At 44.1% G+C, this 27,595-nt stretch overlaps 1 protein-coding gene across 4 annotated transcripts; it reads left to right on the top strand.

Moving 5' to 3' along the window:
- Window positions 1–934: 934 nt before the first annotated feature.
- Window positions 935–27,595, top strand: eef1db (eukaryotic translation elongation factor 1 delta b (guanine nucleotide exchange protein)). 4 transcript variants are annotated; one of them, XM_043690869.2, is made up of 9 exons: window positions 935–1,014; window positions 9,526–9,661; window positions 14,481–14,552; window positions 17,669–17,743; window positions 19,813–19,891; window positions 22,703–22,815; window positions 23,759–23,962; window positions 26,694–26,888; window positions 27,506–27,595. In XM_043690869.2, the coding sequence occupies exons 2-9, from the start codon at window positions 9,530–9,532 to the stop codon at window positions 27,542–27,544; spliced, it is 909 nt and encodes a 302-aa protein (XP_043546804.1). In that variant the 5' UTR covers window positions 935–1,014; window positions 9,526–9,529; the 3' UTR covers window positions 27,545–27,595. The 4 variants fall into 4 exon arrangements, with proteins under 4 accessions (XP_043546804.1, XP_043546798.2, XP_043546801.2 ...); XM_043690863.2 differs by lacking the exon at window positions 935–1,014 and adding an exon at window positions 4,529–5,589; XM_043690866.2 differs by lacking the exons at window positions 935–1,014; window positions 17,669–17,743 and adding an exon at window positions 4,529–5,589.

Genomic DNA, 27,595 nt, shown 5'->3' with positions numbered 1-27,595 from the left:
GATTTCTTGGACTCTTCATGTGGACTCACTGGTTACAAAGGCCCAACAACGTCTCTTTTTCTTCAGGCTGCTGAGGATATTTGGCATGACGACGAATACTCTTACCAATTTTTATAGGTGCGCCATCGTGAGTATGCTGTCTGGATGTATCACCACTGGTATGGCAACTGTACCATTCAAGATTGGAGACGGTTACAGAGAGTGGTGAACTCAGCCCAGACAATCACAAAGGCCAACCTCCCGCCTATAGAATCCATCTACCAGGCCCGCTGTCAAGGCCGCCAGCATTCTCAACGATCCATCCTACAACCTCTACCATCAGGGAGAAGGTACAGAAGCCTGAACACACGCACCAGCCAGTTTTGAAACAGTTTCTACCCTACTGTTGTTAGAACACTGAATGGACTCACAAATTCTTAACATACGCCTATACCTCTGTTTTTGTTTTTGCTGCTGTTTACCTATTATTTACTTATCTATGTGATCTGCCTGTATTGGTCAGAAGATAAAGCTTTTCACTGTGCCTCGGTACATGTGACAATAAATTCAATTCAATTCAATTCAATACAATTCAGTCTAGACTCAAAACATTAGCTTGCTCCCTCTCTCCATGGATGCTGCCTGACCGGTGTGATTTCCAGCACTTTTCAATGCAATGGGCTAGATTGAGAGGACAAAGTTAAAAATCATACAACACCAGATTATAAAACACCAGATTTATTTTGAAGTACGGTGCAGGAAAAGCACTGGGACCTTGGGTAGTGAGGAGGAACCCTAAATCTGGGATTGTCACTGAATGAACACATTCCCCACTGCGACGATACCATCTGATCTTCGAATAACGGGGGGGTGGTGGGGGCGTCGGGTTCCCCTAGGTGCTGGACTCGGTGGTGCAGTCCGGTCCGGCGCATGCGGATGCTCTTCAGTAGGGGGGGTGGGGCCGCGAGTACGCAGGCGCGGTCTTTCCGGCACTGGGTGAAGGCAGGGACGCTGGGCGGTGAGGGAGATATCGCGGTGAGTGTCCGATAGAGCGGCCCTTACTCCGCTTTACACCGAGGAGAGGCCCGGACGCGGCGGCGGGGGGAGTGGAGAGAGGGAAGAAGGGAGTGCCTGCTGTGGGTGACCGTTAAAATGAAGAGTTTGAGTTTGTTTTCGGGATTGTGGGGGGGCGGGGGTAGATCGCGCGATCCGCCCCCTGGAGGCACCGGTTGTGAACTGCAGCGTCCACTGTCCACGTGGGGCACAGGAAGCTCCCAGTCCCTGGATGGTAAATCTATGGAACTCACTGGCACAGAAGGCTTGGAGGCCAAGTCACTGAGTGCCTTTAAGACAGAGATAGATTTGTTTTCGATTAGTATGGGGATCAGATGGTATGGGGAGAAGGCAAGAGAATGGGGTTGGGAAAACTCATCAGCCATGATTGAATATCGCAGCAGCCTCGATGGGCCCAACGGCCTAATTCTGCCCCAATTTCTGATGGTCAAGGGCCTACTGGCTCAGAGGTAGGGGACTGTGTGCTACAAGAGCTCTACATTCCTCCTTTCCCCACTCTAGACCTTCCTGGGTTGCCTTTTGGAAGATTCTATACAATGCAGTGTTGGTTTTGATTCCTGATAAAAGGCTTTTGCCCGAAATGTCGATTTTCCTGCTCCTTGGATGCTGTCTGACCTGCTGTGCTTTTCCAGCACCATTCTATTCTTGACATTAGTGAATAAGGTCATTTCATTGACCCTCCTAATCCACAGACGCTTTGCTGCAAAGGTCAGGAGCATGGAAAAACTGAGACACGTTTAAACCTTCCTCCCTCAAATACATAGTCAATTAGTTCTTAATTTTAAACTTGATATTGAGAAGATTTAAAAAATATTTTCTTTAATCAGTTAAGTTAATTTCAGTTCTTTGTGATAAAGCAATTGGAAACACATTTGAAAGGCAAACAATTGGGTGGGGACTGGACAGGGAATGGAATGAGCTGAATAGCTGTGGGTGTGCCATTGTGTATTTATGTCTCAGACAGTGGCCATTTGGCCCATTGAGTCCATACTGTCTTTGGAGTAATCCCGTTGGTTCTGTTGGCTTGCTCCATCCTTGTTGGTTTATTTTCCCTCGAGTGATTGTCATAATTTGTAATTTTTGCTTTTGCAACTCGTCGTGGGATTTGGAGGTGACAAGCAAGATTCTTCCTTGCATATTCCTCACATTTTGTGTGCCATCAACCAATAGAAACAGTTTCTCTGGTTTTAGCATAAAGTGAGCACGGGCTGTGACTCCTGGTTTTGAGGTTACAGATCATTGGTATTTTGCAAGACAATGAAAAGGACGCGATTATGCTAAATGACCTCCTTCTCATCCTAATGCGGAGAATCGGTACAAAAGGGTTGGGTTGGGTTAAAATGCCGAATCTGCATGAAGTGTAACCTCACTGTCTCAATGTTTGCCTCAGGTCCGTGGCGGCAGCTAACTTTTGCAGTTTCTGACTGCATCCTGATTACATTCAGGCAAACCTTCAGCGCTTCCCACTGTGGCCCTGTGAAGATTTATTTGAGGCCACTACACAGAATACACAAAATGACATGAAGATTGTGTGGAAAATAAACACTAGCGCAAACTATGGGGCTAAATGGCCTGTTCCTGCGAAGTACATTCCACTTAATTCTAGGTGTGATTCGACAGGCTAAACGGTCTACTTCTGTATTTTGGAGCGCGGGTGTTCGTTGTCATCAGGGGTGGCATGTCTGTCAGCAGACAGTAACTTTATGGCTATGGTTGATTCCAAGGGAGTCCTCATACAAAACGGGTAAACTCAGAAAGATTTGCCTGAGTTTGCGGAGAATGGTGAGAGCTGAATCGAACTGTAAGTACAATGTTGGACTGTCAGACTTGTCAGCTATGATACTGTCAATGGGGGCTGACAGCTGTGATATAACAGGAGAGTGTTTTGATGACCGGGTTGGTGATGGAGTGGGACCAGGAGGTTCTTGCTCACTGTGAATTGTCTGATTGTTTGATGCCAGCATGTGTCACTGGTACCAGGGAACGTGGATGTCCAGTACAGCTGCTGCTCCCTAATGCAAAGGGCTCACAGTGGATTAGTCTGTGTTACTAGAGTACTGTTGGTCAGCAAACAGGAGGCATGCTTGCATTTATATAAGTGCCACTCATGAAATCAGGATATCCTAAAGTGTTTACAGCTAATTAAGTGTTTTTGAAGTGAAGTCCCTGTTACAGTGTAGAAATGTAGGAATCAGTGTACACAGCAAGCTCACGCAAAGATCAATATATCAAGGAGCTGATCTTTTCTAATTACATTGAGTGTGTGTGCTTCCTTGATCGTTGAAATCCCATTATAGAATCTTTTAACGATGCCTTCATTTGACATCTCACTGGAAAGATGGCACCTCGGATAATACAGAGCTCTATCAACTGGTTGGTCAGGTCAGAAGTGAGACTCAAACTTTCTGATTTAGGTGTGAGTGCTGCTTGCTAAGTTATCTTCAGTGCTCAGACTGAGTTCAGATCAGGAGAGCTTACGCTCTTCTCGTTGCCAATGGGGACTCCTGCAGGGACTCCAGTTGAGCTCTGGGAGTAAGCAGTTGCCTTGGCGCTGGCACTGCTTTTTTGATCTGTCCTTGAGGTGGTGAGCTGTAATGCTGTATGTTTGTATTTGTGGCAATCATTTTTTAAATGTTCTCTCTTTTTTTTTCTTCAATGCTGTCAATTGTAGGATAACAAGGTGAGTACCTATCATTATACAGCATCCTTTCAGCTCCTCTCCCTGTCCCTCCCTACCTTTTGGGGTCTTCTCTAAAGCACCCAGTGTTGCAGGGTTTATCCTGTAGAGACTTGTAGCTCTGAGCAGCCCAGAGTTTGCTGTCAGATTAAACCATGTGCCCTCACAGCATCTGGCTGTTAGACCAAGTGTGAATGAAGCATTCCCAGAGCACGGACTGACTATATGGAAACCAAGCAGCCGGGTCTGCCTGCTGGTTGCCAAGTTTTCTCTGATCCCTGATGAAGCTGCTGTGTGCTACATGTTGAAGTGACGCCTGTGGCTTCCAGCACAAAGCTAATGACCAGGCAAATTTCATTGTGTGCACCTCTGTCCCCAATACAGTACTAACTGGTGGTCTAGTTTCCCTACTCATCTCCACCGGGTTCCCTCACTCTGCCACGGGGCCTGCTTTCTAACCTCCCCGACTCAAGGGAATCCAGAACTCTTTACAGTGTGGGACTAGGACACTGTTCCCTGATCACTCAGGCTCAGAATCTCCAGATTTCTTTTAAATGTTACTTGGTTACGCTATACATTGAGGAGGTTACATTTGGTCATATGGTTATCCTCAGAAAGCAGCGATATCTGAAACACAGGCCGTCTGAATGTAGGCTCTGCTGTTTAACTGAAAGCTATCAGGACTTTCCTGCCTGGTTCACCTAGTCTGTATCATTTGTTAATAACTATTTGAAGTGTGCCATCTCTGTTTATTTCTTTGTTTACTGTGTTATCTCTTTCCCTTCTGCTGTGTTGAACTGGACGCTGCAGACGATGAGGATCAGGAAGCATCCCTACCTGCTGGAGACTATATGGATGGACAAGTACAAGTTCGATGAGGCAGAGAGACTGTTCCATGAGGGCCAGCAGGCCTTTGCTGCCTCTGCTGTGGTACAGGCTGTCCAGGGCACTGAGTTGGCACCATCTACCTGGGATGTGGCCACGAAGAGGCAGGAACAAGAGGCGGGAATGACGCAACGGAGGAAGCAATCACAACGTGCCTGGCCAGAAGAGGTGGAGCGTTCACACCAGCTGGAGATGACCGGGCTTCCTATGATTCCTGGTCCAGAGCTAGTGAAGGACACAATAACCACAACCAAAGCAATTGGCAGGGATGCCAAACCCAGCCGTGAGACACGCTCCCTAGTTGCCTGGCATCAACTGGTGCACGGTGTCTGGCTCAACAAGAGCACTTTCGACGAGGCCGAGCGTCTGTTCATCCTACGGTCACGAGTCTGTGACATCCCACGCTCCCTCCCCATCCCAACCTCTGGGGTCACCACTGCCCCAAAGTTGTGGGCAACTCCAGATGAAGGCTACATCAGCGCTACCCCTGCCACCCCCATCACTCCCGGTTTCCCCACCGGACGAGACCCCAGTTCTCTGGTCAATGGCATGTTCCCAAATGCCAGCCACTGCCCATTGGCACTCCAGGTTTGGCTGGAAAAGCCGCTGTACGATGATGCTGAGCGACTCTACCATGAGAAGCTGCATGGTGGCCCAGCCCTGGTCAAAGAAGGCTGTCCCCAGCCAAAGGGCCAGAGACCTGCTGCCCCCAGCCTTGCTTCTGCCCATCGCAATGGTTCTCACTGCTTGCTGTCCCCAGTAAACGAGGATTCTCTGGCTGCTGCTCAGCACCTTGTTCATGAGGACAGTGAGCTGGTGTGGTTTAATAAACCCATGTATGATGCCGCCGAGTTACGTTATCATCTGGCTCAAATGCAGAGAGCTGCCGACCAGCCTCAGAAACTAGAACCATTGCAGGCGCCACTAGTGGAGAGAGCTGCTCCTGCACCACCTTGCCTGAGGCTCCACGATAAGTAGGCTTGACACATATTGAATATTTCCTAACCGTTCCCCTTCTTTTAGCTGTGAAGTTAGTTTTGATTTTTGAGCCATCTTTCAGCATGCGTTGGATCTGCTTTGGCTTTATGTCTCTCGCTCAATCCTCATGAAGTAGGGCCAGCACTATGAAGGCAAGTGGATTTGGGTGGGATCATGTCTGCCTCCAGTTAATCAGGGCCATGTTAAGTCTTGCTGAGCCCCACTCGAACCTTGTTACCCTTGATCTGAGTGGATTTTTGTGGCTGGTATGTTCTGACTACTCATTTTTGGACTCCACATGAGCATCCACCCACAGGGATTGGGGGGAGTAATAGAATTCAGAGGCAGTTTTACACATTGGTGGGGTGATGAATTTTCTGAGTTAGAATGTGGGTGTTGCCAGTTTCCAGTCTGTGCACGACAAAGTTCCAACTTGTTGTGAGGGAGTGATATGATCTAGGGACTCTGACTGTAATGGAGGAGTGAGGGTGAAGCAGAGTTGTTTTACATATACCATTGTATTTGATGTGGGTGAAGGATCTGTCATGTTATATTCTAAAATAATGACGGGTGCAGAAAAGAATTTACTGGTAGTGCTATGTTTATTTCCGTGCCTTTTTATGTTTTTTTAATGTAGCCTTCATACCTGCGTACCGTTAATTTTATGTTCATTCCTGCCCTGTGGTGCATTTTTCAATGGAGTGTGGGTGTAACTAACAAATGAGGTAAAATCTAGAATCTGGTTTCCAGCATCTGCAGTCATTGTTTTTACCTTGTTGATTTTAACCCTACTGCGAATCCTCTTGCAAGGATGCCTGCCTTGAAGAAGTTTTCCTCCTCTCTCTACAAGAATCTCAGGGAGTCCCTCTCCCACTGCAACTCCCAGGTCATTTACTCTATGCTACTTTCTCCCCACCCCCACCCTCCTCTAGCTTATCTCTCCACGCTTCAGGCTCACTGCCTTTATTCCTGATGAAGGGCTTTTGCCCGAAACGTCGATTTCGAAGCTCCTTGGATGCTGCCTGAACTGCTGTGCTCTTCCAGCCACCACTAATCCAGAATGTAACTAACAATGTCAGGGTTTGTTGTGTATCCCTAATTGCCCTTAAAATGCACTGTTTAGAGGGCAGTTGAGTCAACTATATTGCCATGGATCTGGAGTCACATGTCAGCCAAACCAGGTAAAGATGGCAAAAGGGTGGTATGTTGGCTCAGTGGATAGTGCTGCTGCCTCACAGCACCAGGGACACGGGTTCAATTCCTGCTTGGGCGATTGTGTGGAGTTTGCACATTCTCCCTGTGTCTGCATGGATTTCTTCCCACAGTCCAAAGATGTGCAGGCCTGGTGAATTGGTCATGCTAAATTGCCCGTAGTGTTAGGTGCATTAGTCAGGGGTAAATACAAGGTGGGGGAATGGTTCTGGGTGAGTTGCTTTTCGAAAGATCAGTGTGGATTTGTTGGGCTGAAGGGCCTGTTTCCATATTGTAGGGTATCTATCTATTTATCTATTTCCTTCCCTAAGGGACATTAATGAATCAGAGGGTGTTTATGATCTATACAATGGTTTCATTGCCTTTGTCACTAACGCTAGCTTGTAATTCCCGATTTATTATGTTGAATTTAAATCTCACCCTGGCGCCGGTTGCGTTGAGGGGGTTTTGGTGTGTTTTTATGAATTGCTGATTGATGTGCCTGCATGTGGTAGTAGGGCTGGAGCCTTCAGACAGCACCTGTTAAAACCCATGACCATTTCCATTTAGAAGGACAGCGGCAACAGAAACATAGGAGCACCACTACCTGCAAGTTGCCCTCCAAGCCACTCACCATCCTGACTTGGAAATATATTGCCATTCCTTCACTACTGCTAGATCAAAATCCTAGAATTCCCTCCCTAAGGGCATTGTGCTGCACATGGACGGCAGCAGTTCAAGAAAGCATCTCACCCCCACTTCTCAAGGGCAACTAGGGACGGCTAATAAATGCTAGCCCAGCCAGCAATGCCCATATCCCATGAATGAATTTTTAAAAAGCCTTGACTAAGACAGAGAGGGTAAGGACAGTAAGTTTCCTTGAAACTGACCTTATCCTTCCTGTTATTTGTCAGTGCTTTCTGTCCCCAGTAACATTTTTGTTTCCTAATATCCCTGTCATCTCTGGCCTTCCCTGCATGGGTGAAGCCTGTGGGCTCATGCTGCCCATGGTTGGTAGGTATGTTTGTGGATACTTGCTCATTCTGTTTCTCTGCATCTGTGCATGCACACTCTCCCCAATGTCTATGCTCTGTATGATAAACTCCCTGGCAGCAGATAGTTCCATTGTCATGTGACACAAGGAATAGAAAGTCAATATTTTATTGAATGGTGCCTTCAGCAAGTTCTGATGTAGGACACCAGCTCAATGTTACCCCAGTCTCCCTTTCCAATGTCCCCACTCCTTTTTCATCCCATTCACATCAAATGGAATCCTTTTAATCTGCTCCTTATTTTGTGAATTGCTTTAAATATTGCATAGTTTCATTGTTACTGTCTGTAAATTTCTCTAAACCTTTTCCCACAAGCTGCAACTGAGCTACAACAACTAAAATTACTCACCCTGGTGATTTTAAAATGAGCATCTCTTAATGACTCCTTTCTCCCACAGGTGGCTGATGTCTTGTTAACAGACACAGTGAACATGCTGTAATTCAACAGTGCTTTTTAACAGCATGCTCCCTGGCTAGCCACTTCTCCCACGTTCCAGTCTCCCTCAGTTAATCGGGCTGAGAGGAATAAGTAACTGAGCACTTTTTTAAAGGAGTGTTTGGCTGCAGCTTGTGTTGCTGTAGATGTTGGGGTGGTTTTTTTCTGAGAGTGGGGAGGCTTTATAGAGGCTGTGGTTTTTCTGACTCCTTGGACAGGCTATTGGGGATAGCCTAGAGGGTTGGCTTTCTGCTGCTCATTTCTGTCATTGCATGTTGCATGGTTCTCAGATTTGTTTTGTGGCACTGTTTAGTTTTTTTGCTGCTGCTTTACAAGGGGAAACGTGGAGTGAGGGGCCACCGAGCAGTTACCCAGTACAATGAGAAAGGGTTAGTCCTTTCAGCTCCCAAGCTGAATTGAGTTCCTGGGCACAAGAGAGCACTGTGATGCACCCCATGGTTCAATAGCTCACAGCCAAAATTCATATGTGGACATGATACACAGCGAGATGATCACTCTTGCAGAACCACTGTGACTTGGCATCCTGTTGGATTAGAGGAGTAGGCTGTAGGTGTTAGGTAAAGTCACCACATTCTTACCAGACCATAGGGCTGAGCTCTCATTAGAGAGAGATGTAGCCCGAGGGTTGCCACCCCACAGATGAGGGGAGAGGTTGAGTAGGAAAGTCCTTCCTGGTAATCACCATGGGATTTAAACCTTCGCTGTTAGTGTCCATTTGCATCGCAAACCAACCATCCAGCCAACTGAGCTAAACCGACCCATGTCAAGGTTCTATGGAATCCATGCAAATAAAGAGCCTGATTAAGTTGGACTTTCCTCTGCTTGAGAGGATGGGGTGATGTTGGTAGGTTGTAGTGACCTCTTTGCACTTGGTATAAAGCTCACTGTAGAGATGTGGTACTCCCATATGGAGTGAGCTGTGTATGCCATCTCACCGCCATTTCGTTTTGATGTTGAGGGGCAAATGTTGTGTAATTGTGCAGTAAATATGTTATAATTACTTACTCCCTTAGTTATTATACAGTGCATCGGGGGAACAACAAATCTGTTTTAGGCAACATCGAGAGGTAAGACAAAGTGCAAATTCCCGCCGCCTGACCCCTCCTATTGAGCTGCCATCTTCCAGTCTGTTGATAGTGATGTGTTGTGTAAATGTTATGAATGGTATCTCTTTACTGTACTGTGAACTACTGTGTCTAATTGTGCCTAATGTCTGCCTTCCTACCTTACAGGAACATGGCAGTTAACTTCCTTGCAGAGGAAAATATCTGGTTCGATAAATACAAGTATGATGATGCCGAGACGCAATACTACATTAAACTGAACTGCCCAGTCTCCGACAAAGTACAGAATTCACCAGCCAAGCAGGTACGTTACAAAGCATTAGTGTTAACCCCTTGTGTTGTGTAACTTGTTTAATCAGACATTATTAACCCTTCAAGTAGTGACGGTTTTGCTTTTTTTTATTCACTCAAAGGGCATGGGCATTACTAGCTGGCCAGCATTTATTGCCCGTCCCTAGTTGCCCAGTAGGAGGTGGTAGTGAGCTGCCTTCTCGAACCACTGCTGTCAGTGGATCGTGTTTTCCATTTTAAGAGTTGACTTTGAGATCCTGATCCACATGACCTTCCATTGTTTAAAAGTCAGTATCAAAATGTGGCTGTTTTGATTGAAAACAGAAGCATGCACAGAACATCAGTCAGTGGCTGAAGATGAACTGCTTGATAGCTTTAGCTTGTAACTCCTTATGTTTTTCCTGTCAGGTGCTGCATGTTCTGCTGTCCTTCCCCCTATTTACTACTACTACTTGTTTCCGATCAAAGCTTTCTTTTCATCCCCGGCAGGTCTGACTACATTGATGCAGTCACCCTAATAGATTCCAACAGCCGGAACCTTTTTGATGTAAAACATCAAGAATTTGTATTTAATAGCACTTAATAATCATCCTACAATGCTTAGATAACAGAGTGTTTGAATATTGAGACACAAAGTGAGACATCAGGGCAGGTGATCAAAACATTAGTCAGAGAGGTAGATTTTCAAAGGAGGAGACAGAGGTTTAATTAGGGAACATCAGAAATTTTTCAGTGTGCTGTCAGACAGCTGGGAGTCCTGACTGTCACAGAGCCCCAGGACCATATCACCCATGATCAGATTGATGGATTTTGCAGCAGCATTTTGTTAGGTTTGTGACAAGCAGCACTTAATCAAGAGTGTCCAAAACACAATCCTGTCTTCTTTTTACTTAGACTACTCATTCTGTTCATCTTCTGGAGAAACATGAAAGTTCCTTTGAATTCAAACCTAAAGTCTCACTTTTCTCTGTGATTCGCACCTATAAATTGTACGGTGCTAATGTTTGGACTCTCCTGCAGTCCCTTATCTTTGAGCTAATGTGACAAAGCTGTCCAGTTTGTGAGGAACATTACACCCATATCCTCAAAAGTAACTGGTAACTTCTGTTTAATCTTGATACCAAATTCTATCTTTGCCACTGCAATGTTCCTCATACCACAGAGCAAGTGTTGGAATAGAGGCTGTTGTTTTGGCAGTACTGGCTGATTATAACAGGCTGCTGAAGATTAACTTGGTTGTACCTTGTTGCCCTAACTGTCTAACACACAATTGTAGTGATTGTAATGAGGTCAGCCAGGAAGACCTCATAGAATGAGTTCCCTGATTGGGCTGTCAATCTGGTCCAATCAGGGAGCCCTGGCTGACAGCAATAAACATGCATGAATACCCTCATGATTTTCAGGGAAAGGTGGGCACTGCAGGGAATGGAGTGTACTACAACCAACTCCCCACCCCCTCTAACTCTATTTTGATTTAAATCCGTGCACTCCCCTTCAATTTTTCAAAAAAAGTGTTAGCCATTCTATGTATTCTGAGAGCTGGCTCTGAGGGAGCTGAATCTGTGAATGAAGGACTCTCCACTTTTTTCTTTTTAAAGAGGAGAGGGGACTGATGTTGGACAACCTGGAACCCCACAGTCAGTGTATGTTATTTATTGCTGTTGGTGTCTTTCTACTGAGGAGGAAAAGAAATTTTAAAAAACAGGCATGTCAGAGATTCTGTTGACCCTGAAAGCTAGTTCTAAGCAGGCTCGACCCAGTGTCAAATACTATGCACGTGTAAGTAAAGGGTGACTCGGTGACAGGATGCCGGCTGCCACTTTTCAGTGGTGATGATAGAGAAAAATATGATCTTGAAGAAATTTGCTTGCAACGGTTGTCTGAAAGTTGGGGGGATTAAGTGTTATGCTGTTATTTGGGAAGCTTGACTTTTTTGATCCTGCCTTCGAAGACTGGGTTCTTAATGTGGAAATGAATCATTATTTCCGGGAAATAATTGTACAAGGAAACAACATTTGCTATCCTCCAGTCTTCTAGCATTATTCCTGTAGACAAGTTGATATCAAGATCAAAGCCAAAGGCTTGGCAGTCTCCTTACTGGCTTCCCAGAGAATCTTAGGATAAATCCCATCCAACCCAGGGGACTTATCTATTTTTACACATTCCAGAATTGCAAACACCTCCTTGTGCACCTCAATCCCACCTATTCTCGAAGCTTGTATCTCTGTATTCTTCTTGACAATATCATTTTTTTCCAGTGTGAATAATGACAAAAACTATTAATGTAGCGCTTTCCCATCTCCTCTGCCTCAATGCACAACTTCTTATTACTTTCCTTGATTGGTCCTACTCTTATTCTAGTCATTCTTTTATTGCTTATATACCTATAGAAAGTCTTTGGGTTTTCCTTGATCCTATCTGCCATGACTTTTCATGTCCCCTCCTGACTTCGCTTCTCTCTCTCTTAAGGGCTTTCCTGGCTAACTTGTAACTCTCAAGCGCCCCCAACTGAGCCTTCACATCTCATCCTAACATAAGCCTTCTTTTTTCTCTTGACATGAGATTCAACTTCTTTAGTAAACCACTGCTCCCTCACTTGACAACTACCTCCCTGCCTGACAGGTACATACTTATCAAGGACACGCAGTGGCTGTTTCTTGAATAAGCTCCACATTTCAATTTCGCCCATCTCCTGCAGTTTCCTTCCCCATCCTATGCATCCTAAGTCTTGCCTAGTTGCACCATAGTCGTCTTTCCCCCAGCTTATAACTCTTGCCCTGTAGTATATACATTTCTCTTTCCATCGCTAAAGTAAACATAACCGAATTGTGGTCATTATCAACAAAGTGCTCACCTACCTCCAAATCTAACATCTGGCAAGGTTCGTTACCCAGTACCAAATCCAGTGTGGCCTCACTCCTTGTTGGCTTGTCTACGTTCTGTCAGGAAACTCTCCTGCACTCATTGGACAAAAACTGACCCATCTAAAGTACTCAAACTATAGTATTCCTAGTAAGTATTTGAAAAGTTAAACCCCCCCCCATAATAACTACCCTGTCACTCTCGCTCTTATCGAATAATCTTATCATTTCCTCTATGTCTCTGAATCTATTTGGAGGCTTATAGAAAACTCCCAATAGGGTGACCTCTCCTTTCCTGTTTCTAACCTCAGCCCATACTATCTCAGTAGATGAGTCCTCAAATATCCTTTCTGCACCGTAATACTGTCCATTATTAACAATGCCACACCTCCCCGTCGTTTACCATTTTCTTGGTTCTTACTGAATCATCTAAATCTTAATTGCTGAATTTGCTGATAATTTGTTTGGAGGTATTTGGAGTAAATTTAAGCTAGCAGGAAACTGGTGTAATTGTATGAAAATATATTTGAGAACTCCCTAGCATGTTATACTGATCTTAAGATCATTCAGGCATTCTGAAATTGATTCCCCCCAGTGTTAGCCCCTGGAGGTGGAGTTACTCCCTCAGCTCCCGTCGGTTTTAGGTGAGAGAAGGAAGTTGAAGTGGGCCCTGTTCGATGTCTCACTTTGTTGGGTATGACTAAGTAGTGGACAAAGCGTACCACTGGGTCAGGGTGCAGGGGAGTCTCCAGTGCCAAATCACAAGCCAGAGTGAGAGACAATGGATAAAGGTAGAGAGGGAGCCACCTGATGCGTTTGCTTCTAATAGCCCTTCAATCTGTGCTGTAGAAACTCAACAGCCATCAGTAGTCATCTTGTAGAAATATAGAATGGAAGAGCACAAATGGAGGCCATTCAGCCTGACCTAACTATGTTGGCTCTTTGAAAGAACTATCCAGTAAGACTTACCTCCGTTGCTTGTTGCCCAATACACTGCTGACTTTTGAAACAAATGCACAGAATGCTGGAGGAACTCTGCAGATCTGGAAGAGAGAAACAGAGTTAATGCTATGAGTTATGAAGAAATAGTTCTGAAGAAGAGTCATATTGGAAGCGTTCACTTGTGTTTTCTCTCCATAGACGCTGCCAGAATTTTTCCAGCATTCTCTGTGAATTGGAATTTTCTAATCCATTCCGCCACACCAAAAGCCATTGCACATGATAACATGATAATTGTAAATCTCAGTTTCTGGTGTCCAACGTTGACACAAGATTTCCAGCAAGAGCAGTATTTTGGTATTGCGCAGCTGACTGTGCGTTGCCAGTATCTTTGAAATTTCCTTTTGAAAGTTACACTTACACCACTCTGAGGCAGTGCATTTCAGATTGTCAGAATGCATGTTTTAAAAAGTGCATTGGTGCATAGAAACGCACTCCTTACACTTGTAAATGTTATTAATTATGGGATAGAGCTTTAAATAGCACATGACAGAAATGTTAGTGCTCCATTTTGCCTGCAGGGTCTCTGTTTCTGAATGCTGATGCTGTTTGTTCTGATCATTCTCTTTATCTCAGTTGTTGGATGATGAATGAAATTTGGGTGGGATAGGAGAATTGACTTCTACAAATAAATTGCAATTTTATTCCGACTACTGTTTGGCGAGGCTGTCCTTTTTCTCTACGGCCCACACTCTTTCTGTAAACGTAGAAAATTGGAGGAGGAGTAACCCAGCTAGAGTCTAGCTACTCTCTGGCAACGAAATCACTGCCTTATGGGTTGGACGTGCGTCTCTATCCATCCTTCCTATTGGTTGACTGGGGGTCCACTAAGTTTACCTGTTTCTTGCATTTTTACTGGTTTGCAATTTTCTTCCTGAACCAGTGATTATAACCCACAGATTTTTCTTTTTATTTCTGCTGTCGTTTGACCAGAGATCAAGCTGTTGACTCAATTTTTTCTGCACTGCCTAGGAGAATGGAGCGAGTAACATCCTTCGAGACATTGCCAGAGCCAGGGAGAATATCCAGAAGTCACTGGCCGGAGTGAGTACCTGCTCCTCGTAGCTGGCCGCAGACTTGAGATGCCCGTTTAGCTGTACATAAAGAATTTCCCAAAAAATGACAGTAAACTGTTTGAAAGCTAGGCAATGGTTTAAATTGTTTTTGCTCTGCATTCTGTTTAAAATGTCTGCGCAAGTTGGTGTCTTTTCCCGTCATGACTAAGAATAGAATTGGGTATTTTAACAAAAAGAACTTTCTTAAATATGTGACAGTAATAAAGCAGCATAATTTAACTAAATAGCTAATTACCAAAATTAACTTTCAATTAAGTCTGAATGAAACTTTAGGATTGACTTAACAAATTGTAAATAAAGTCACATTCAGCTGATTCATTAAATTCCTGGTATAAGAAATGACAGAAGACAGGCCTATTTGTCCCTTTTAACCCGTTGGTAGCTACTTACTATATTGTTGAAATAAATGCAGCCATCATTATCCTGTGTAACTCTCCAACTGAGTAATAGTATAAAATAGGCAGTTTGCTTTTGATTCTGTTCTCTGTAACCAAGGGTAATGCCTATTGTATCTGATCTTTGCTGTGGGTGGAGGGAAGCTAATGATGTGATTCGTGGAAGATACAGGACCTGGATTCCACAGGAGGAGATTATTGAGCCCCTGAGACTGTTCTGTGACTCGCTGAGCTCTGATATGCAATAAAGTTCCATATATCCAACTTTGTCCCTAAATGCCTTAATCTTATATAGAATAAAAGCATAAAATGTTATAGTACAGAAGGAGGCCATCTGACCATTGTGTCTGTACTGCCTCCCAAAGTGCTACTCAGTTAGTCCCACTTGCCAGCTCTCTCTCTGTAGCCCTCTAACTTCTTCACTTACAAATATATATCCAGCTCTCTTTTGAACCCTCCTGTGAAATCCACCTTCGCCTTTCTCCCAGGCAGTGCATTCCAAATCCTATCAGCTCTCTAGTAAAGAGGTATCTTCTCTTCTCACTCCTGGCTCTCTTGCTGACAGACTTGAAGTTGTGACCCCTAGTTACTGACATACCAACTAGCGGAAACAGAATATCCTTCTTTACCCATAGGTTAACAGAATGCCATCAATCTTGATCTATTGACCCAGAGTCTGATGCTATTTGTTCCTAGTTTCACTACTGGAAGATCTGACTCTAATTTTTAGGCCACGTTCCCTCATTCTCAACTGTGCAAAGAACTGAACCCTAGCTTTTCTTAATATCTTGGAAAATTGTTAAATCACCCATAACCCTCTAACAGCTATAGTTTGTGTAATTGTTTGGGATGGTGGTGAGGGAACTGGAGGGTGAGAAGAGTCAGTCATCTTTATTCTAGACTTCTATTCATATCAATTTGAATAGTTATTAACTCCGAATTCCAGAAGGAGAAATCCGACTTAGTTCGTATGTAGAATTCGGTCAGCGTCAGTAAGCATGATCTACTCCTTACAGAAGCTGGTTTGCACTTCTTGCTAGTTCCTTGGGCTGGACTGAATTGTACAGAATTCCCTGATGATCTGAATTAGATGTGCATGTGTTGCACGTGTACATTTTAATTTCTCCTGATGCAGCTGAGAGAACGCTAGATGGGGCTGTTTTTGTTTCAGTTAGCTGGTTTAACTCTCTGTACACTGAACATCCAGTGCAGTGTTCTCAGGATCACTCTAGTTAAGTAAGTGCAGCTAATCTCTCAAAAATGATGTGCACAATACCTGACGCCACTAAAACAAGTATTTGTATGAATGAAATGTAAAACGTTTTGCCAAATTTGCATTGATCTTTGGCAAGACTTCATCTGGAATACTGTGTATAACTCTGATTGCCTTATTACAAAGAAATATAGAAGCACTGGAGAGTTTTTTAAAACACTTTCCAGTCTGGGATGCTGGAGGTTTTTGAAAATTAAGCAAGGTTTTGATTGAGTGGATACAGAGAGAATGTTTCCTCTTGTGAGGAAAAGTGTATCTAACGGCTATCAGTATCAGAAAGTCACCAAGAAATCTAATAGGGAATTTCAGAGAAGCCTGTTTACACTGAGAGTGGTCAGAATGTGGAGCTCAGTATCACAAATCCCGATTGAGGAATGGGGACAGGTGAGGATGTGAGGGAGTAGGGAATTGGGGATTATGCTGATAGGGCTGTGCTAATAAGTTCCAAGTGCAGCATAAGTGGCCTTGGGCTGAGTGATCTGTTTCTGTGTTGTAAAGTGATCAGGCCCATGCCCTTTCATGTCTTATAGAGTTGAACCAGGATGTTCTACATTAATCTTGGTCCTGTGAGAAAGGGATCTGAACTTTCCCACACAACAGTTATGCAGAACGTACTGTGGAGAGAGCCAATTGTGGGCTTAATATTTACAGACAATGACACGTCTCATTTGCATCTTAAATAGCTTCCATCTCAGTCAGTCCTTTGCTAAATCACTTAACATTTTATTCACTTAAGTATTTTATTCTCTTCCACCTCCCCCCTCCCAAATATTTCTGTGCATATCTGTGAAAGATGGCTGCCACATTAGGTGTTCGTATTAGAATTGAGTTTGGAGAGTGACCACTCGAGTTCATGCATGCCAGAGGAAATATTCACACTCTGGTCAGGCATATCCCCACTCTCCCTGGATGGTTCAGCCGAGGTTGGCAATTTGAATTTCATAAATAAATTGATGTGAAAATTCTGCTTCAACTTGACTGTGTTCTGAAGCATCTTAAAGCAGTGGGAATGAGAACTGCCCGTTCAGATCACTAGAAGCTTTGGTGCTTGTTTAAAGAGGGGGCTTTTCTCAATTTAAAAAAAAGACTATCTCCCATGAAAGAATAGGGAATCAAAGTGCACTGAAGGGAGTAAATGAAACTGACCCCCAGATCAGGGTTTTAAAAAGTCACTGAATTGACACCAAGGTTAGTGACAATTAAATGGGTATCACACTGTTAAACTGGACCATACTGTTAAGCAAATTCATGAAAACAGCCCAAAAGTAGCAAAAAAAAATAAGGCTGATTTGGGTTCCTGTCTTAAAGTGCTGAGTTAGTGTAATGTGAATTTGTGTGTTTTAGTCTGCGTGGAGATAAAGTTGGTGTATTTTGAGACCACCACAGTACAGTGTGTGAATGTATTTTCATAATCAGATCCAATCCACTTGGGAGGCCAGTGATAATCCCAAAGAAACAATCCAGGATAACGTCGATCCAACTTCAAGCCACGTGAGATTCCATGGCAACACCAGTGTGGATTCTGGGTGGCATGCTGACCTCTCCCAGCACATCACTAACTTCACTAAAACCCATTACCTGTATTGCTGTTTGTAAACTTACTAAATTACACCATCTTACATTTTGGAGTGCGTTGAGTTGACCTGTGCATTGTATATTTGTCTTGGTTCTCTTGTCTTGGTTCTCTTGTCTTATGAACAAAGATGAGACTATATCTGAGTATTTCTCCTCTCCAATGTTATCACAATCCATCCGTGTGTGTGTGTGTGTGTGTGTGTGCACGCATGTGCACTTTGGGGTGTTGATCTCTTCTGTGCTGGACTATAATTAACACTGGAGTGTAAAGTGCTGATCACTGAATCATAATATCCTTTCACCTTCGTGAGCTTCCACGTTACACTCACCTCCATAAAATACCCACTATTTCTCATGGAAAAGGGCCATGCTGTTCCTGAGTTGTTTCCAGTTTTTGTAGCTGCATGGGAATTGAAACAAAGAGTTTTAATAATGTCTGCTGACACAGCACTAAAGCTCTGTTGCTTGTTTTTGTTTCCTGAGAAGAATGTCTTGCTTGTAAGTCATCAGAATGTAAGTACAGTGCTGCAGCTTTTTTGGTTTGGGGGTGGGTTGTAGTTGAGCGATTCTTCAAATTTGCCTTTTCTTTAATGACATAAAATGTGGCTTTTTCACACTTGCTGCATGCAGAGCTGAGCCGCACATTTCTAGTTTGTCTGGTGGTGTGTCCTGCTAAGGGAAGCATTTAAATGCCCACCATAGCCAGGTTCAGTTTTTTTTTCATTCACAGCACCCTGTCTCTCAGTAAGCTTTCGGACACGGGTGCTGCCCAGTGTCATGGTAAGCCCCATCGGAGTGAATCTGCAAGTTGGCCTGTAACAGTTCGTGATTGCTGTCTGCCAGCTTCATGCCATTCACAGTTTGGCCTTCCATATTCAAGTCGGGGCTGCCCTTTACCCTCTTTGAGCCTGAGCGTGCTGATGAATCTGTGTTGCCCCCACTTCCAAGGCCAAAAGAACCTTAATAAGGTGTGGTGCATAGAACTGAATGTTCTGTCCCAGGTGACATTTGAAACATCCTGCTTGTTATATTGCACTCTCCCTTGGGGATCACCTACATGAATCCTTGTCCTCAGCTTTACCATACAGTGAGAGGTGCTGTACATGACGAATGGATTTCTGCACTGAGGTTCTGCTTCCCCCTGAAATGACTGTACTTTCTCACCAGTGCTTATTGAGTTTGGACCATGGGGCAGTTCCTGTTTCCCTATTCCCAGTGTTTACCTCCGAGCAGCTCTCTCTATTCCCAATAAAGGAATGTGGATCTACATACAGCCCAGTATTCAGTCATGGGAGTGGGAGAACTATCTGCCCTGAACCCATGCATTACTGCAAAGTCCATTTAGTCTGGTTGGAATGGAATCAAATAGTGACCTCGGGGAGCTTCTCAGACCTGTAACAACACATTGGCATGGAGTCAAGCTTCATGGCTCTTTCTAACCTGGAGGGAAAAGCCCCTGATGCACTGAGCATTCAACTAGCTTTTTTTTTTATTGATCAGTTATCCCTTAAAAGAAATTTCATAACAAATGCATGAATCAGCAAATGTGTGGGCATTCGGGGTTTCCTTTCTTTGCTTGCCCTGAGTATGTATGTATGAGAGAGAGTGCTTTCTGTTCATTTCCAGGGGAGTCCTGGTTTCTCTTTCTGTTGCACCCATTTGGTAAGACTCTGATTTTGCAGTTTATCATTAATCAGAACACCTACTGTCACTCGACCACTTGCCAAATGGGGAGGAGGGCTGGAGGAAGAATGGGTTCACTTGCTGCTGTTTGAACATGTGTCTCTGTCACTCTCTCACTCACTCACACACACACACACACACACACACACACACATATACACACACACACATATACACACACACACATATACACACACACACATATACACACACACACATATACACACACACACACATATACGCACACACACTCTCTCTCTACATGTGCGTGTAAGGCTAATTCCTGTGTGCTCTTTCCTCAGAGTGCTGTGCAATGTTCAGATATCGAGATGTGTGCCCGGGTCATCAGCCTAGAGAAGGAGAATCAGAGCTTGCACCAGGGTAAGTGGGAGTTTCTTTCGTCAGTTTGGTCAGTGTGCTGTGACTGTAAAAGGAGAAGAGAGTGATGTGGAGATATGTCACTCCTATCTGAGCTATCTGCATTGTGTTAGTGATTCAGCCACATGCTCTTGCATTGGCCAGAATATTGTGAGCAATCCATTTGTTGCTGTTCAAGCTGTGCCTTGGGATTTGTTGTGGAATAATCAAGATGATAACTTGAAGGTGTCTATCGTTTGGGAAAGACATGGCACCAAAAGCTAGTGAAGTTTCCTGTGAGCCATCCCATTGTGACTTGGAACTAAATCTCTGTTCCATCACTATCTAGATGGAAAGGATAGTGATGACAAAACAGGTTGTATCTGATTAAATGTGAGCGTTGCTGCCTGGTCCAGCATTTATTGCCCATCCCTAGTTGCCCTTGAGAAGGTGATGGTGAGTTGCTGCTTTGAACCGCTGCAGTCCACCTGAGAACTCTGTTCAGAACTGAGTTCTGAGCAAGTCATGCTGGACTCCAAAGGTTTACTCTTTTTTTTTTTCTCCACAGATGCTGCCAGACCTGCTGAGTTTCTCCACCATCCTCTTTGTGCTGGTCCCAGATTTCCAGTATCTGCAATAGATTGCTTTTTATTTGGGGTTATATGATCAGAGGTTGAGCAACTTGAGTGTCTATTCTGGTGTTCAGAAAGAGCAGAGTTTATTTGACTTAACTTCATTTGTTCTCCAGTCCAATAGAAACTTGAACAAATCATCCACATTTTTACTGCTTTCGTTATCTGTCTGAATTCTCACTGGACCAGGCCCTTTAGCCAATGTTTTCCTGCTAACCATAGTCAACTCCTGAAAAGCATCCACCTCATGGCCCAAGAAAGTTTGAAATAGGTTTATTTGGTACTTAGTCTCCACTGCTGTGGTCCACGATGTAGCCTTTACTTCACACAAGACCAAAATCAATACATTTTCAAAAACCCACCAATCTGCCGTACTCCCCAAGGAGGAGCTATTTTCCCTGGGTAACAGGAGATGCACTGCTTTTCTATAGGTATATCAGAAATAAAAGAAGGACTAGAGTAAGATTAGGGCCAATCAAAGATAGTATTGGAAAGTTGTGTGTGGAATCTGAGGACATAGGAGAAGTGCTTAATGAATACTTTTCGTCAGTATTCACATTGGAAAAAGGCAATGTTAGTGAGCACACTGAGATACAGGCTACAAGATTAGATGGGATTGAGGTTGACAAAGTGAAGGTTTTAGCAATTTTGGAAGATCTGAAAATAGATAAGATCCCGGGTGAGATGGGATTTATCTTCGGATTCTCTGGGAAGCCAGGGAGGAGAGTGCAGAGGCTTTGGCTTCGATCTTTACGTCATCATTGTCGATAGGAGTAGTGCCAGAAGGCTGGAGGCTAGCAAATGTTTAAGAAGAGGAGTTGGGACAACCCTGGTAATTATCGGCCAGTGAGCCTTATTTTGGTTGTGGATAAGGTGTTGGAAAAGGTTATAAGAGGTAGGATTTATAATCATCTGGAAAGGAATAATTTGAATTGGGATAGTCAACACGGTTTTGTGAAGCGTAGGTCGTTCCTCACAAACCTTATTGAGTTCTTCGAGAAGGTGACAAAACAAGTAGATGAAGGTAAGGTGGTTGATAATTTTCCATACAGTAGGCTATTGCACAAAATACGGAGTTTCGGGATTGAAGGTGATTTAGCGGTTTGGGTCAGAAATTGGTTAACTGAAAGAAGACAGAGGGTGGTGGTTGATGGGAAATGTTCACCCTGGAACTCAGTTACCAGTGGTGTGCTGCAACGATCTGTTTTGGAGCCACTGCTGTTTGTCATTTTTATAAATGATCTGGATGTGGACATAGAAGGATGGGTCAGTAAATTTGCGGATGACACTAAGGTAGGCAGAGTTGGGTGGATAGTGCCGAAGGATGTTGTGGGTTACAAAGGGACATAGATAAGTTGCAGAGCTGTGCTGAGAAGTGGCAAATGAAGTTTAATGTGGAAAAGTGTGAGGTAGTTCACTTCGGAAGAAATAACAGGAATACAGAGTACTGGGCTGATGGCAAAGTTCTTGGCAGTGTAGATGAACGGAGAGATCTTGGTGTCCAGGTGCATAAATCTCTGAAAGTTGCCACCCAGGTTGATAGGGGTTGTTAAGAACGCATATGGTGTGTTGGCATTTGTTGGTAGGGGTTTAAATTTCCGAGCCACAAGGTCATCCTTCAACTGTACAAAACACCGGTAAGGCCGCACCTGGAGTATTGTGTACAGTTCTGGTCACTGCATTATAGGCAGGATGTGGAAGCTTTGGAAAGGGTTCAGAGGAGATTTACTAGTTGTTGCCTGGTATGGAAGGAAGGTCTTATGAGGAAAGGCTGAGGGACCAGAGGCTGTTTTTTATTTGGACAGAAGAAGGTTGAGAAGTGACTTAATCGAGACATATAAGATAATCAGAGGGCTAGATAGGGTGGACAGTGAGAGTCTTTTTCCTTGGATGGTGAAGGCTAACACAAGGGGACATAGCTTTAAATTGAGAGGTGATAGATTTAGGACAGATATTAGGGTAGTTTCTTCACTCAGAGTAGTAGGAGTTTGGAACGGCCTGCCTATAACAGTAGTAGACTCGCCGATGTTAAGGGCATTTAAATGGGCATTCAACATACATATGGATAATAATGGAACGGTCTAGGTTAGATGGGCATCAGGTTATTTTCACAGGGCCTGTACTGTGCTGTAATGTTCTATGTTCCCAGTATATGCCTGTGGGTGTGTTGCACTTGATGCATTTCCTCTTCGCTCCCTGTTAGTGGTGGAAGACCTGCGGTTGGCAATGTCAAAGTTGGAAGCCCGTGTGTCCACGTTGGAGAAATCTTTGGTCAGGACACAGCCTGCAATCTGCCCACAAGCCCAACACAACAAGGTAAATCTTGTTACCTTCTGCTCTTCCTCCCCTCTTCTCTATCTCTCTCTTAACCCCCACTGCCCCAGAACATGGGCTGGACCCAGTGTAGGAGAATGGATTCAGTATCTCACCTGACAGCCTGAATGTCAGTGTGCTATTCCACCATGGTGAGCATCATGTAGGACTATGTCTGACTCTGTCCATGTGCTTCATGTGGTGACTATATGCACAGAACCTTTAGGAAAACTGTGGAAAGGGTTACCTTTCCACAAAATTCCATTATGCTTCAGGGATTGTGAATAATTTAGGAGAAAACAAGGGGGGGGGGAATTATCAGTGAGTCCCTGTAAATAGGAGAGTTTTGGTTGTGGACATTTAATTGGGGAATAAAGTTGGAGTAGCAGGGGTGGTGACCTGAAAATGGGGAGATTAGCGGAGTGAGGGATTTATTGAGGGAAATGTCGAGACGCACAGTGAATGGGGAAGAGTTCAGTAAATAACCTGACAGTGCTATAGATGTCAACTCATAATGACAATAAGGAATATTCCACATTCTAATATAATCCTGCAGCTTCAGAACTGTAGGCTGCAGACCCTCTGATTTAGGGCTGAGACAGGTGCTGAAGGAGTGTGGCACTGGCAGAGTTTACAGGTGAGATGTTAACACAGGCCATCTGTTCTCTGGAATGGGTATAAAATGTTCAGCAAACCTTTGACACAGTTTGAAGCTTGTTGTCTCATTCACTGTCTTCACCACCACCCCTTGACACTGTCATGGTTTCTCCATGCTACCCCACCCTATATTTTCCTGACCCTACCTCATAACTTGCGGTTGCTGCCTCTCACTGGCCAGTTTATTGGTTTTGTATAAGTCTCAGTGTGAAGTTGGTAGACTTTCTCCTGTCTTGCTATGTACTGAATTTTGTCAATAAACCTGTGGCCATTCCACTTGCGTGTAAAGCCCAGCACAACGAAGCCCGAGGTTAAGAAGAATGAAGATGACGATGATGATCAAGATGACATTGATCTCTTCGGAAGCAGTGATGATGATGAGAAGGCAGAAAAGGATAGAGTCCGTGAGGAACGCTTACGTCAGTACGCAGAGAAGAAATCTAAGAAACCTGCCGTCATCGCCAAGTCCTCCATCCTCCTGGATGTGAAACCAGTAAGTGATCCTCCCTTCAGCCAATCCAACATCCCCTCTCCCACACACACGCACACGCATGCCTGCACACACACACACACACACGCGCGCGCACAGTGCACTTCATCCCATGTCCTTCCAACTAACTAACATAGTGTACACAGAGTGAATGTTTTACTAACCAAGGAGTTGGTAACCAGAGGAAAACAAATTGAAGGATATTGACAAAAGCAGCAGAGGCAGAATGAATATTGTAATAAACACAGAGCTCTGGCTATGGGAAACTTGAAACAAAAACTGCTGGAGAGCACAGCAGGTTGACAAAAGGTTACTAAACTTTGCACTGCGGGTTGTTGTAATGTGGATCGGAAGCAAATCGATTAATAACACTCAGCACACAATACAATCTCTCCATGAAAAGGAGGACAGTGATTGAGAAACTCTTTCAAGAAACTGGTTCAGGCACATTGCTAATTGCCTACCTTCTGTGCTATCAGATTCTGTCAAATCAAGACTTGAAATTTTTAAAACGTTGGAATTGTGGCTCAGAAGGAGGCCAGTAGTTCTCCCAATGAGCGATTCATTTCATGTCACTCGCCTGTCTTCTTCCCGTAACCCTGCACGTTCCTCCTTTAACCTTCCCTTTTGGATATCACCATTAAAGCTGTGTCCAGGAGTGCATTCCAGACTCTAACCACACTGCATGAAAATCATTTCTCATGTTGCTATTGCTTCTTTTGTTGTTTTTTTTAAACAGAATTTTATTAAACTTTTCTTTCTTTACAAAACCATTCAAAAAGAAATTACAACACCAGAGAACCTTATTCTATATACATATAACAACAAAAAGAAAAAAAAGCATGAACAGTACAACTGAAACACTACTAAACCCATGTGCAAAATACACAAATCAGTGAAGGTAGTTAATGAACAGTTCAGCACAACAAAACACTAGCTCTCGACCTCCAAGAGGTCACACAAAGTACTCAATTCTTCCTTCAAGGACATCAAGTACACTAAGTCATAGCTACACGAAATTAGCTAGTTAAAATGACAGATAAATCTGCATCCAAGTAGTCCAGAAAGGGCTGCCATATTACTTAAAAATTTTCTGTTTTCTGATGAACTATGCTCATAAAAAAATCCAGAGGGATATGTTCCATGATAAGCCTGTACCAACCCAACAGGTCTGTGGGGTTTTCAGAAACCCAACATATTAAAATATTTTTCCTAGTGTGGAAAGTGAGGATATTAAAAAGTTTTCCCCATGAGCATCCAAAGAGGGAATATTGGGTAGGCCCAGGAGAAGAGCGATACAGTCCATCTTAAACTTGGCCCTGAAGACCCTCTCTGTAATCCCTGCTACAGAACTCCAATAGGTATGGAGCCTGTGGCAATTCCATAAACAATGAGTGAGAGTACCGGTGTTTATCTTAAATTTAGGACTAAACGGGGTGCTCCCAGCTTAAACTTTGAGACATGGTCTGGGGCCAGATGGATCCAATGCAGAATCTTTAGCTGCGTGGCATGGGTCCTATTACAAATCAAGATCATCTTTGCATTCTCACAAATCTCCCCCTATGCCTCCATGGAGACCTCAGCCCCTAGTTGCTTCTTTTGCCTGTTACCTTCAATGAGTGGGAACAGTTTCTCCCCACTCACTCTGCCTAATTTTATAAAGAAGGCATCCCTTTGTGATATAGTTGAATGAACAGTTCATGTTATGAATGGGAGTGAAGCTGGCTATGTTACCAAGTGATATCCTGAAGTAGGCTCTGGGGATCTCTCCACAATATTCTGATCTCTTCACAATCTTTCACCACCACTCACTCCCTTACTCCATCCTGTTTGCAGTTGTAAGTATTTCTGGGTCAAATCTGCATACCTCCACTCAGAAACATGTAATTCCCTTCATCAGAAGTCTATTGGTCATTTGATCTCCACCTCTGAATCTCACCTTGACCTGATTTCACAGACTCCCATTCCCCAAAAAAAGCATCATTTTCTAGTGTGTACACTGTCCAAGATGTAATCCCAGAAATTAAACCAGGAGCAGCAGGTAAGTCATTTTCTGGTTTTATAGAGCTTATTTTTATTTCTAGCCTTTTAAAACTTTACCGAAGTCTCTTTTGTAATTTCTGTTCATTTAAAAGCATTTCTTAGGAATCCGTATTTGTTCCGATATTGTTTAACGTTTTCATAGCCTAAACGGTGGGGGAGCATGGATTTCAATTGAAATTTTATTAATAAAGTAATGGAGATGTGATGCAGTCCCAAGGAGATTCCTCGGCCCCAATTGCAATTTTGATTTGATTGATGCTAGTCAAGTGTACCTAAGTACATTAAAAGTTTTGTTTTGCAAGCAGTAATGGCAAATCGTAGCAACAAGGACAAACAGATCGTAAGGTACTTAGACACAGTGAGGCATACAATTTAGTATACACAGTCGACATTAGTGATGTTGGCAGGAAACATGGATGTACAATTGAGCTTAACTTCCCAGTCACAGCCCATACAGGAAATCCAGCTCTTGCCTGGACTGAAACTAGGTTTATGACAGACAGATGGGCATTTGGCTCCCTGCAGGGGGTGGGGTGGGGCAGACCAGTGACGTCAGTGAGGGCTGCTGCGCAACTGAGATGGTAGATGGACACGTTCAGACAAGAGCAGCTGTTTTGGACAGTCAATGTTGTTTTTCTGGGAGTGTGATTTGAAGTGTCACCGGAGTGAGGTGCGGGCCTGTTCTCTGCAGTGGGACGACGAGACAGACATGGTGAAGCTGGAGGAGTGTGTGCGGACTATCCAGATGGATGGCTTGGTGTGGGGAGCCTCCAAACTCGTCCCTGTCGGGTATGGCATCAAGAAGCTCCAGATCCAGTGTGTGGTGGAGGACGACAAGGTTGGCACAGATCTGCTGGAGGAAGAAATCACCAAGTTTGAGGATTACGTGAGTATTGAACTGTAACGCTGGCTGTGGTGGGGGGCTGAGGGAGCTCGAAACATTGCTGCCGCTGGGTCAGTTAGAATTGTCATGGTAGGATGGAGTGTCTCCCTCACATCACTTCCCTCACATGTTCTCCAAAGCAGGCTATAAATCAGCTATTTCTTCGATATCCTTGGGCCATGATTACAGAATTCCTTCCCTACTGGCCCGCTCAGAATAGCTGCATTGCACAAATCATAGAAAGCAGCCAACACCACCAGGTTGAGGATACCAGAGATGGGCAGTTAATGCCAGCCTTGCCTCAACACCAGACCCTCTGGTGGGACTGTGAATGTCTGCGGGTTGATTCAGGGCCCTATCCACCCAACTGTGATATGTCCTTGAACATGTTCCATCTCCCATCCTCCAGGGAGCTGCAGCCCAGCGATGTCCTCTGGACTCTATGCTGACACAACGCTCTTGTTCCCCATTACCATGTTCCTACTTCTGGCATTTGCATGATAAATCTAATCTGGGGTTCGCATCTGCACATTTTACCCCAGTGCTGTATTGCCCTAGCAGCCTGGCGGTAAGTTGGTGTGACTGGCTCTTCTAATCAGAAACTTTTCTTTCTTTTTCAGGTGCAAAGCGTTGATATTGCTGCTTTTAACAAGATCTAAAGACTGCTGAGTTTTTGCAAACTTACTGAAGAATAAAGGCGAATTGAGATA

The sequence above is a fragment of the Chiloscyllium plagiosum genome, unplaced genomic scaffold (assembly GCF_037043375.1).
Source record: "Chiloscyllium plagiosum isolate Xiang-an unplaced genomic scaffold, Cpla_swu_hap1 HiC_scaffold_5, whole genome shotgun sequence".
Lineage (NCBI taxonomy): Eukaryota > Metazoa > Chordata > Chondrichthyes > Orectolobiformes > Hemiscylliidae > Chiloscyllium > Chiloscyllium plagiosum.
The sequence above is the reverse complement of the archived record's forward strand: the minus strand, read 5'-3'. Positions and strand labels throughout refer to the sequence as shown.